Source organism: Aulostomus chinensis, chromosome 22 (assembly GCF_037954235.1).
Source record: "Aulostomus chinensis isolate RoL2024-O1b breed Wild chromosome 22, RoL_Achi_v1.0, whole genome shotgun sequence".
Lineage (NCBI taxonomy): Eukaryota > Metazoa > Chordata > Actinopteri > Syngnathiformes > Aulostomidae > Aulostomus > Aulostomus chinensis.
Genome location: NC_141341.1, coordinates 7,837,636 through 7,849,923, shown reverse-complemented (window position 1 = coordinate 7,849,923; position 12,288 = coordinate 7,837,636). Strand labels below are relative to the sequence as shown.

Genomic DNA, 12,288 nt, shown 5'->3' with positions numbered 1-12,288 from the left:
TTAACATACAAAATAGGACTGTAACAGCACGCGCGGTGTTGTCCTTTCAATTCGTCCGGTATTTTTCAGAACACTTGGGATGAAAATTGCGACTCCCCTTGCGAAGGAGTCATGGCTGTAATCTTGACCATTTGTTTTCCGATTCAAAAGACAACGCTGAATAAATTCAGCTGTGTTTCCCAAATCATATTGGATCAGAGGTGAATAAGAATTGATCTGTAAGCATGCCGCTCACAACTGGTGGGCCAGATATTGGAAACTCATGGCGGCGCAATAAATCCATTGTTTTGTTGTACGAGCAGCAAATATCAAGCTTTCATTCAAAAATGTACTTCCTAGATGACCCAAGATGCACAGTTATTATAATATATTATCATTATTATTATATTATTATGTTAATATATTAATATTATATATTATAATGCAGTTATTATGTAATTTTCAGCAAAGCTACATGAGTATAAATGCACCAGACTGTTGACCTCGTTCACCCTATAGGCCTGAATTCAAGGCTCCGTGTTAAATCAGGTGTCCCTCATTTGAGATTATGTGACGCGTTGACACACTAAACGTGTGACCACCATGGAAAAAGAGCCAATGCTGAGTCAGGAAGTGGCCATCTGGTCCCTTGGGGGGACCTGCATTCATCAGCGAATCTCCGTCCAAGCCCGGATCCAGGAAAAAGGAAAGATCAGAGATGAAAGCCAATCGCAGCCAAATCCAACGTCAACATTGCGTAACATCCTTCTGCCTCGTTTTCAGCAGATCGTTTCGTTGTCGTTCTTCCCCGTCGTGGTGACAGCTGGGATTTTTCTGGGGAATGGTTCACTTCAGAACCTTCCACAAGGACGCCGGGATCAGACCAGCTCTGGAGTGCAGCCCCTCCTTCACGTCATTGACAGATTTTTTAAAAATTCTTCTTCTTCTTCTTCTTCTTATTGTTCTACAGTTACGTCACTGTTGGGATTTATGTATGATTTATTCTCTGTTGTTCCCCCTGAAATCTCACTATCTTTTTTTTTCATATTTAAGTTTTTATGCATCTTTTGAACAGTATCTTTAATCAAGGATTGTCAAAGTTTATACAGATTTTAAAGCCGTACAAGAAAAATATGTCATTTGGGAATTTGAGAGCATTTCCACCATTCTGTGATGATTTCTTTTCTAACTTTAGGACACTTAACATTCTTTTAGAGGTTTATTCAAACAACAATCAACTGCAGTTTCATTTTCTTCACATTAAATGACTTAAACCATTGAAGTAGATTTTATTATTATATTTGATTCACTAAAGCTACTAAAAGTTAAAAAAAACAAACCCTAACCCTATTAACTTATCATTTTTCCCCTCATGAATACACCAGCCTCTAAAAAATTACTAAACATTTCATATGGATTTAAATTTAATGCATTTTTTTAATGAAAATGCATAATAAACATTTAAAGAATCAATGCGTTCACCAAAAGGCTCGTTTCCATTTGCACTCTCTTTGCCTCTGCAGTACTTTTACATTGTCAAAGAAAAATGCGCGTTAAAAGGAAGGTCGCTGAATATTTACTGATGAATAAAAGGCTTTCAGTGTTTCTGCTCGGCTCTTCGGTAGCTTTGTGGTTTCTAGTGGTACGATACTGTATGCACTCACAGAAACAGTTAACATGTCCACACCAGGGAGGATAACCAGGGAGAAAGCAGGTTATTCAATGAGAGGAAGCACATGAGAGAGAAAAAAAAAAACATTCCAGCACCGGAGACACGACCTCCTCCATCCAGCTAAAGAAAGCAATTAATCAAACAAGGTCAAACCCCTGATAACCTCCGCAGCAAAAGCACCAAGCCAGGCACTCTGGCTTTGAATAACAACATCGAAATCACTCATCATTTGTAAGTCCACGACGCTTCCACCCACAGTGACATATCCGTCTCACTCGGGGTCCCTCGTCTTTCTGTATTCTAGAATTCAAACCAGAGTAAGTTTTGTTCGCACGCAACTACAGTATACGATGAAACTTTTGCGGCTTCTGCTCGGTGGGAGGTTATTTTGCATCTCTGCTGCTGGTTGTAAATGAGATTCACATGACACAACTGAGAGCGGGAAGAATGAGGAAACGATTCTTCCTCTTTTACTTCTGAAGTTCCAAACTTCACAAAACAGGCACATTGGTTCTTCAAGATAACATAACTTTGTTGATTAAACTCCAACGAGGTAAACTCAATCTTTTCCTTCTTATTTGTTGTGGTGTAGTTTGTCTAGATTCAAGAAATGACAACGTTTATTGCGGGGATGAAAAGAGGGCAGAAAAGATTTGCTAAGAAAGAGACGGAGAGTACAAATACTGCAGATCTGCACTTTCGCTTCTGAACTACTGTGTGGTGTTGTTTTACAACTGTCCGGCCGAGGAGAAGCTCAGTGATTTTTCAATCATTCATACCAAGAAAAAAAAAATGACTCTGATAGATTCCAAATATTTCAGTCCAAATTCATACCAGGGGAACAGAAATAATTCAGATTTCTGAGCAAAATTTTCAGAATGCAGGCTAGAAAATATCAATACCTAATTTTATTCACAGAAAATATTTGAAATATATATCAATATCGAAGTATATATATATATATATATATATATATAATACTTGATCACAGTATAAATGGAGACAAACTGTGAAACATAAAGACTGGTTTTTATATATATGGTTAAATATTCTTGGTCTGGGGGAAGATCAGTCTCTTCTTTTTCCTTTAATGATCAGGCTTAACGTTTGTGAAATGTTTTAAAAATCATGAAATTGCGGGTCTTTTTTTAATGAACGATCCAATGCCAGTTTGTAGGCAACAAGTTCGGCTATCAGATTCATCTGAGAGGAGAATAAAAGCATGTAAGAGGGCCAAAAATATGAAAAATGACTAAAAAAAGATTTGCAGAGGAGTCGTAGATAAATCAGCGAACTGTTTCAACGCAAGTTGGAAATTAATGTGCCCCCCCCCCTTTTTTTTTTTCTTTTTTTTTAGAAGGATGCACTGTTTTAGTTCGTTGTTGTTTTTGACCGTCCTGGTCAGCTGCCACTCATCGTCAGCCTCAAATACAACGTGGGAGGAGTGGACAATACGTCATCGCAAGGTTTATGACAACCAGGTAAGGTAGGATTTCGTCAACTTTCAGTCTTATTTCCATTCATGCACATTGACACACACACACACACACACACACACACACACACACACACACACGCACGCACGCGCCATCATGTGCTCATGTTCCTTTCAGGCTGAGATGGTCGTCAGGAGAGCAGTGTGGGAGAAGAACATGAAACTGGTGCTGAGACACAACCAGGAGGCTTCAACAGGAGAGCACCGCTTCACCCTGGGACTGAACCACCTGGCCGACATGGTCTGAATCCCTCTGAGAAGCAGAGCAGAAGCAGCCAGTAGAGCCTGTCTGAGCTCTTCATCGATAGTCATTCACCAGTAACACGAACAGCTTCGTGCGCGTTGACCAAACTGCGCTAAGGGAGGTTTTGTCTTGTAGATGATTTGCTTGCTGTCATTTGACCTGGACAGAGACGAATCCATCCACAGCAGCGAATATCCTGGCTGCTTCCCACTAATGCTGAATCATCTCAGTCACTCTCTGCAACAGGAGAGGACGTCTCAACCTTTGCAGTGGCATTGTGTGTTTTCACACCGCACCTCTCCTCATAGTCGCTGAGAAAACAAAAACACTCAGGGAAGTAGTCGTCGTTCGAGCGCAACATCTAATTCTTCGCTCGGTGAATCAGCCTCTGATTACATGACAACCCTTGATTAGTCTCTATGCAGCACTGTGTATGCAGAGGTTGTTTTTTTTTAAAAGACAAAAAGGAGAAAGTAGCAGTATCGTCATCTGTACATTTCCACTGCTCAGAATCATCTTCAATTGCTCAAGGTGACAACAAACAAGTGATACAGACTGTACCGTACAAGTTGTACCAGACCTGGGGGGACGAGAGTAAAATCAGACCACTGTCTGTGCTACAAGTGTAGGTGAGAGACCTCTAGTGGAGGAAAAACCTCACGACAAGCACTGAGCACCGGTGGTCCTAGCACTGTAACCAATCTCTGGGATATTCTGTGCAAATCAGTGCTTGACATCACAGCCTAAAGTCCTTTAACACTCATTGACCTTTTTGGCTTTTGGTACAAGATGGTTGTCACTAACCAACACTGTTAATCTATTAAACCTGCACCCCGTGGGCTTAATTTATACCCAAACCTATGGAGCAGCCCCTAATCTTCCTTTATATAATCTGATTAATCTAATCCAGTGTAGGCTGGCTCAATGTAGACAGTCATAGCTATTATATAAAACATACTGTACATCTGAGATCCACACAAAGTTCAAAATATGATTAATATACATACATTCCTTATTTTTCATTGCTAAAATACTCCAGTTCAAGCTTTTAATGAAACAGGGTTTTCCAGAATAAGGGATTAATCCATGAAAAATATTTATGCTAAAATTAGGAGATGTTTATGAATGTTATATTTTACAAGGAGAGGACTACTCTGAGATGAAATACTGGCATTACGTGCAGACAATTCAGATAAGACGAGATTAAATGTTAAGGAAAATGTAATTTGGAGGACATTTAGGATTTTGGATCATGGTTCCATTTGCTTGACCTACTATAGGAGTTTAAGCTCTGCTGGACCCTGGCAACGATGTTTTGGAGAATTTTGATCTCCTGCCATTAATCTTTAATGAGGAGGTGTTATCGTTGTCTCTGAGATCAAATGTGAGGACGGATTCACAGAGGTGTCATGTTGGTTGCTACGGACGACAGGAGGATTGTACAGTTACGGTGCAGAGGAGCAGAAATGAGCTGCTGGACCTGAAGGAGCATCATCAAGGCAGAAATTGAAGGCAGAAATCCAAATACTATGGGCTGGGGTATGAGATGACATTTCAGCTAGAACTACTTTCACCACCAGTCTCATTGCTGCTGGAAAAAAAAGGTTTTTATGGAAGCGCTGACTGAAGGGCAACTTTGTTCTAGCAGCACCGGAGTGTCTGTGGAGGGAGGATGAGCACCAATAATCCTCGCTGCCATCTTTGTAATCCTCCGGAGGACCTCTCTCCTCCTCAGTGGGGTCCAAACCAAGAGCAATGCTTCTTGTGAGGATGCTGCCTACCAGACCCTTGTGGGCTTGAGTGAGGAGGGGCGACAAAGAAGCCCGGCCTTCTCACTGAGTAAAGAAGCTGCGGGGCTTTCTTTTTTCTGACCATCTCAGACTAATTTTTGATATGCAGAACCAAGATCAAGCCATCCAAAGCATCAGGGGCTAAAATTTTGCGCATTTCCTGGGACCCTGGACGAGTTCCTTGGTCAGTGTTCATTCGCTTCTCCTCCTCACAGGCAACTGCGTCATCCACCAGCTGCTGGAGTTGGGGGCTTCATTTGTGCTCCATCCCAATCCCAGGGTTGTTTTTTTTCATCTCTAAATTCAAATATGTAATGGTGTTAATAAGTGGAGTCAAGCGTGTAAAAGTACCGTGTAGCCAGCAGCCCCCGGAGAGTTCCTGATGTCACGTTTTACTACCTGAGCTCCGTACAGTAGAAATCTAAGATCTAATTCCAGGTGGAAGTGGGAAGCCGTAGTTTTGCCAGCATAGATGTCTGGACAGTGTTGAAGGCAGAGCCGCAGTCCAGAAATAGCACTCGAGCATCTGTGTTGGCTTTGTTTTGTTGTTCCCAGGAAAAGTGTAGAGCAACGACTACAGCATCGTCCCCCGAGGACCAACAGGCAAACAGCCAGAGAGCAAATAAGACACGATATACAAAACAGAAACACGTGAATGGGTTTTGAGACTATTTGTACATTAAAAATCTCTGTTAGAATGTAGCTGGGGCAAAGATCGACATTCCTGACTAATAAATGTTGGCATGCAGCAACGAAAGGTTTCTGTAACTGGGCAATTAACAACATCATTAGAGGTCATGCTGATCTTTAGCGACACCATATACTTACAAACTCTGCTCTCTATTAAGACAGCAGAGGAGGTCAATGAGAGGCTAAATGGTTTGAAGATGGAGGAGCCTGAAAGGTCAAGCAATCTCACTTTTAAGGAAGTCGGAGGCTTCACGTTACCACAGAGTGTCGACTGGAGGAAGGAAGGCCTGGTCAGTCCCGTCCAGAACCAAGTGAGTAGCATCATCAGGTAGCTGTCAATCAGGTCAATCAATCCAGAACCCAACATAGTATTATCCTCTCATTTACCAGGGATCATGTGGGTCATGCTGGGCCTTCAGTTCTTTGGGGGCCCTGGAAGGCCAGATGAAGAAGCAAACAGGTGTCCTTGTGCCGCTGAGCCCACAGAACCTGGTGGACTGCAGCAACGGTGACGGAAACCACGGCTGCAGAGGAGGTTACATCACTAAATCTTACCGCTACATCATCCGCAACCAAGGCGTCGACTCGGAGGGGTTTTACCCTTACGAACACCAGGTCATCCTCAGCAGCAGCTCAGAGAAAGACTGACAGCCATAATTCTTGATTTCCTTTGTCACAAGGGTTTAGATACAGTGAAGCTTTTTGTACCTAAGGTCCCTTTTACAGCTAAAGGGCTGTGACAAATGAAATGTACATATTAATGCTGTTCTACACTGAAATTATTTAATGTGACTGTACAAATGAAGCTGTACAATCTTGTGTTTGCAGCTATATAATTCTGTTTTATTTACGAAATATGAATATTTACTTGTTTTAAGAATAATGAAATTCTTACTGTTAATGTATGTATTCGTAGAATGGCAAATGTCGCTACTCTGCCGAGGGAAAAGCCGGCTACTGCTCCACGTTCCACATGCTTCCACAGGGGGATGAGAAGATGCTGCAGGTTGCCGTGGCAACCGTGGGACCAATCGCCGTAGCCATGAACGCCATGCTGCCTTCTTTCCATCTCTACAGAGGAGGTGAGACTTGTGAATATTCATTTTTAATGGACAGAATTGAAAGGGGCATTATTTAAAAAAAATCTTATTACCATGACACTGTCTTAGACACTTCCTGGTTCATGAATCCTTTGATGTCCAGAGTCTTAAAATGTTGCATCTCCTATGCAGAGATATGATATGCTGAAAATTGTAGAATTTTTCTTTTGCTTTGGTGTTTTCTTTTTTTTCTGTGGTTCACAAAACTAGTTGGAGGACTAAAGTTTATCCTTCTCCATCTCAACACTCTAAATGTTTCTAAATGTTCCCAAAAACAGTAAAGAAGATTATGTTTTTACCACTGTGAAGCTGAAGTTTCACGACGACTTATTCAGCCTGTGCTCCTGTGAATTTAACCGTGTTTGTCATCTTAAATGTTCGAAGGGGTCAGATTCATAGAGAAGATTAAAAGTCATCTGTGTGTGTTTCCAATGCCCTCCTTTTTTGTTGTGTTTTATTTTACGGACAGAAAACTCGCATCAATTCAGAGCGTTTGACTTGATGATTATTTAAAGTAAACTCAGAGGAATAATGGTTCCTTGTGTCAGGCAGCAGACTGGAATAATTATGAATCTCGTGCATCTTCCAGGTTTGTACAACGTCCCCGGCTGTAACCCCAAGTTGGTGAATCATGCTGTTCTGGTTGTCGGCTACGGGTCAGACGGGGGAGAAGACTTCTGGCTCGTGAAGAACAGGTACACTCACCTAGGGGTGTTACACGAGTTCACCCTCAAAATATCTCATATCATTACAAGTACAAATAAACACATGGGTGACTCATATCTCACATTCTAGCTGGGGAACTGCGTGGGGAGAAGACGGCTTCATTCGAATAGCCAGGAACAAGAATAATCTCTGTGGCATCGCCAGCATTGCCGTCTACCCCACACTGTGAATACGGGACCGCTTGCCTGGATCCCTGTTATTTATCTTTGCAGCCGAGATCAAATGTGCATCTTCATCACATACTTTCCAGGTGTTACTGTGAGTGCTGAACTATAGTACCAAAATAGCATTAAATAATTTATAAATAACATACAATAAATAATATTTCAATATTCTAATGTGTCTGATTGGTGTCATTTCTCATTAGTTTCTTTTTTTAAGTGAATATTTGCAAAATTTTATTTCTTTAAGTTGTCATCTTCATCTTCTGCATTGACGAATGTTTTTTAATCAGTGTTTTTATTTTTCAGTATTGTGTGTGTACGTGTATTTTTACTATTCTTACTAGCACTCATGGGAAAAGGAAACAGATTATTTCAAATATACTGTAAATATTAAACACATACATATTACATTAAGTCACATTTTATCCTATGTAATATTCTTTAGTTTGTTGTATTCTTTTTGATGTATTTATTTTTAATATTGGGCGGCACGGTGGTGCAGTGGTCAGCACTGTGGCCTCACAGCAAGAAGGTTCCAGGTTCGAGTCCCGGCTCCAGCACGGGATCTTTCTGTGTGGAGTCTGCAGGTTCTCCGTTCCTGTGTGGGTTCTCTCTGGTACTCCAGCTTCCTCCCACAGTCCAAAGACATCAAGAGGGGACGAGGCTGATTGATACTCTAAATTGACCGTGTGACTGTGAGTGTGAATGGTTGTCTGTCTCTATGTGTTGGCCCTGTGATGGACTGGTGACCCGTCCAGGGTGAACCCCGCCTCTCACCCGTAGCCGCTGGGATAGGATCCAGCCCCACCGCGACCCTTAACAGGAATAAGCGGAAGACAATGGATGGATGGATGGATGGATGGATTTTTAATACTGATATTTCTTAATTATATTTTTGTAGCTTAAGTGCGTACACTAGTGGGTTCATGAGGCCATCTGTCAGGCTACGTCTGCTTTGCTGGTTTCCATCCGCTCATGCATATTCTTGGAATAAGAGATGCAAATACAACGTTCTTCAACCGCTTCATGTATAAAACTGAATCTTATATAAACACACCCTCAAGACAGATGTACACTTTCCAAATCTAAATTGGCAAGAGGAAGTTCAAGCCTGCAGTAAAGGAAGTAGCACTAAATCAAGGGCTGCTGCCTCTGATCATTTGCAGGTGTGCAAGCAGCCTGCAGAATAAATGCAGGACCATGGTGGCTTCAACCTAGGTTTCCCCAGGTCATCTGCTCAGGTGGGTTGTGTTTCAGTGCTCTACCAGCAAAGTGAGGTTTATATTTTTGGTGATTCACTAATAAGAAACTTAAGACCAACACACAATTACATTTTTTTTAAGCAAGCTTTTTGCAAAAATGTAAAATAAGTGACTTAAAAAATGCTGGCATCATTCACTGGATCATATGAATCCACTGGTCTCTTATTTCCTTGTTAACTGCTATCAGATGGTGTGTCATGTCTCCCCCCCCCCCCCCCCCCACGTAGTCTTATCTGAATCAAGTCTTGAGTTAGAACACTAATAAAAACATTTGTCCTCATTACCACAGATCCAGAAATGTTTTGGAGCCTGCTTTTCACCTTCGTGTGTGGATTTGCAGCGGCCGTTATCAGCCCAGATCTGGATCAACACTGGGAGCTATGGAAGAAGATGCACAAGAAAGTGTATCCTCATCAGGTAGAAATAAGGCCTTTGAGTGACTTCTTTCAAGTATCTGAATTCTTACGTGAAATGTATTAGCACAAACTAGAAAGATGGGCTCGTTTAAGAACTTTTGACTTCCACAGATCCTGATCGTCTCCAAATCTATCAACCAAACTAACCTGAGTGATGGCTGATTAAATCGAATCTGCTCCATGTTTCCAGATTGAGGAGCTGGGCCGCAGGCGGATATGGGAAAAGAACCTGGACATGATCAATGTCCACAACCTGGAGACCTCTCTGGGCTTACACACCTATGAGCTGGCAATGAACCACCTGGGAGACTTGGTGAGGATGATGTCCCACCAAATCAATCGCGCACTAGCAGGCTTGCAAGTTGTCTCAAGTGACTGAAAACATGACAAAACACTAGTCATACGACTGACAAATCACATTGCTGTAAATGCAGACTCACTGGTAATGTGAACTTTTCAGACCACTGAGGAGATCACGGGGACTCTGGGTATTGTTGTGCCCTCCGACCTGGAGAGGATTCCATCCAACTTCAGCTGGGGCAGAGACTCTAAACTGTCCTCTCTGGACTGGAGGGATAAAGGCCTGGTAACTGAGGTCAAAATGCAGGTGAGGTGCTCATTAACTGCATGAACTTGCTGTATATTTCTGGAACTTGGCAGTCACAGGCCCACTTCTGCCATAATTGTAGGGTTCTTGTGGCTCCTGCTGGGCCTTCAGTGCTGTTGGAGCTCTCGAAGGGCAACTCAAGAAAACCACAGGTGTCCTGATGTCCCTGAGTCCTCAAAACCTGGTGGACTGTTCCACTAAATATGGCAACCATGGGTGCAACGGTGGCTTCATGACAAATGCCTTTCAGTATGTAATAAAGAATGAGGGCATAGACTCAGAAACAGCCTACCCTTACCAAGGAGAGGTGAGCTTTTCAAACAGTGGTCGCCATTCATGGACAATCTCTGCAACACATTCAGTAACCTTGGACATCAATGTCTTCTCAGCATGGTCGGTGCAGGTACAGCCCAGAGTATCGAGCTGCTAGCTGTACTGGTTATGGCTTCATACCAGAGGGGGATGAATCGGCACTGAAGTTGGCCCTAAAGCACATCGGCCCCATTTCTGTTGCCATTGATGCCTCAAGGCCCAAATTTGTCTTCTATCGCCACGGTGAGAAGCTCAACCTTACAATGAGTGGTCTGTCCACTGCAGCTGGTGACCCTTCACAAATAACAGTTCTGCTTTTATACAGGTGTGTACAAAGACCACACATGCACCCATAATGTGAACCATGGCGTGCTGGCGGTAGGTTACGGCAGAGAAAGGGGACAGGATTACTGGCTGGTCAAAAATAGGTCTGTTGTTGAGTCTGATTTTTTTTTTTAAGTCTTATTTGACTCTAACCTATAAATGCTTTAATTTCAGTTGGGGCATAAACTACGGCGATGAAGGCTACATCAAGATGGCTCGGAACCAAAATAACCAGTGTGGCATTGCACTCTATGCTTGCTTCCCTACCATGTGACCTGTGTGGGGCCTGTACTACATACAAAACCTAAATACTGAGTTGTTTTTATTAAACTGGTTTGCGCTACAGTTTGCAGGTTGTTGTTTTTTTTAAATACAGTATAGAAGTCTCAGAAAATCTAACCTTAAAATTCCCATCAAATTTGCTGTAAGTGTAGCAACACTTGAAGTTTAAAGCTATGCTAGTTAGAACCTGATGTGGAGGCTTGACACTGGCATGTCTGCACCATATTCTTTTTTTTTTCTTTTTTTTTTCCCCAATACTGCTGGGTATCCAACCTGAAATGTCCTGACCCTCTTGAAGGGGAGCTAGCAAAGGCTAATGTAGACTTGCATAATATTAGCTGAACAGCTGTTAAAACTATAATTTCAGAGTCCCCCTGAACCTATAACTTTAAAGATGCATGCAGGCTGGAAAACTTCAACTTGTGACATTCTATAACTAGAGCTAAGAACTTTAATACTGAAGTTCTTCAAATGGATGCTGTATTCCTGTACAGATTCTAAATGCACCTTTAATATGGAACACTGATAGAAAAATACATCCTCACTTGTACGGCATTTCATCAAAGATTTGGCTAAATGAACAAACTGGAAAACGTCTAAATCTGTTTCCCTCTGAAGTGCATTTCTCAGGTTACGCAATGCAACAATGTAAGGTGTTTTGTCTTTTTTTTGGTTCAAGTTTTATTTCCATTTTCTTAGAACTGGATAAATGGCACATAAGTGCAAAACCCAGCATGATGAACAATTCTCACATAAAATAATTACAGCACCTTTTCAGCATCACTAAAATATTCTCAATATCCAGAAGTAATAAATACTGAAGTTAGCAAGATTTTCAGTCATTTACAAAACAAAGACAACACACAATAAATTTTCATTTTTTTTTTAAGTTTTCCTTGATCTTTTGTTCCACAAAGTCCATACTTGCACATACAAACACCTACAGTTTCTACACACAGTACATTGAATTTTGAATTGAACTCACATTTAGAGTAGAACTGCTCTCAGTAATCAGCAGGTTAAAGTCAAACTAAAGGAAACAGGTTCCTTCAGTCCAATGACAGCGAGGAATGCGTGCAGTTCTTTGTAGATGAAGGAAGTGTTTTCTGGCATGAGCTGGACTGATCCGTCACTAGAGTGCGGTGAAGAATAGACAGAAGTCATGCCATAAAAGGTCCTCCGCTCATTTACCAGACCGCCATCAGGAAGAAAATACAGGCAGGTG

The 12,288-nt window shown here is 41.8% G+C and overlaps 2 protein-coding genes across 3 annotated transcripts; both read left to right on the top strand.

Annotated features, from left to right (window-relative positions):
• Positions 1-2,069: 2,069 nt before the first annotated feature.
• On the top strand, positions 2,070-8,000 carry LOC147240593 (cathepsin K-like). Of its 2 annotated transcripts, none has more exons than XM_086192584.1 (8): positions 2,070-2,204; positions 3,009-3,132; positions 3,265-3,387; positions 6,029-6,181; positions 6,261-6,485; positions 6,787-6,952; positions 7,560-7,665; positions 7,766-8,000. In XM_086192584.1, exons 2-8 carry the CDS (start codon positions 3,013-3,015, stop codon positions 7,863-7,865), a joined length of 993 nt encoding a protein of 330 aa, XP_086048710.1. In that variant the 5' UTR covers positions 2,070-2,204; positions 3,009-3,012; the 3' UTR covers positions 7,866-8,000. The 2 variants fall into 2 exon arrangements, with proteins under 2 accessions (XP_086048710.1, XP_086048711.1); XM_086192585.1 differs by having other exon boundaries at positions 2,125-2,204; positions 3,012-3,132.
• A 965-nt stretch (positions 8,001-8,965) lies between these two features.
• Positions 8,966-11,126, top strand: LOC147240592 (cathepsin S-like). The gene is made up of 8 exons (XM_086192586.1): positions 8,966-9,101; positions 9,412-9,539; positions 9,729-9,851; positions 9,999-10,145; positions 10,228-10,452; positions 10,535-10,700; positions 10,783-10,885; positions 10,956-11,126. The coding sequence occupies exons 2-8, from the start codon at positions 9,420-9,422 to the stop codon at positions 11,053-11,055; spliced, it is 984 nt and encodes a 327-aa protein (XP_086048712.1). The 5' UTR covers positions 8,966-9,101; positions 9,412-9,419; the 3' UTR covers positions 11,056-11,126.
• The last annotated feature ends 1,162 nt before the right edge of the window (positions 11,127-12,288 follow it).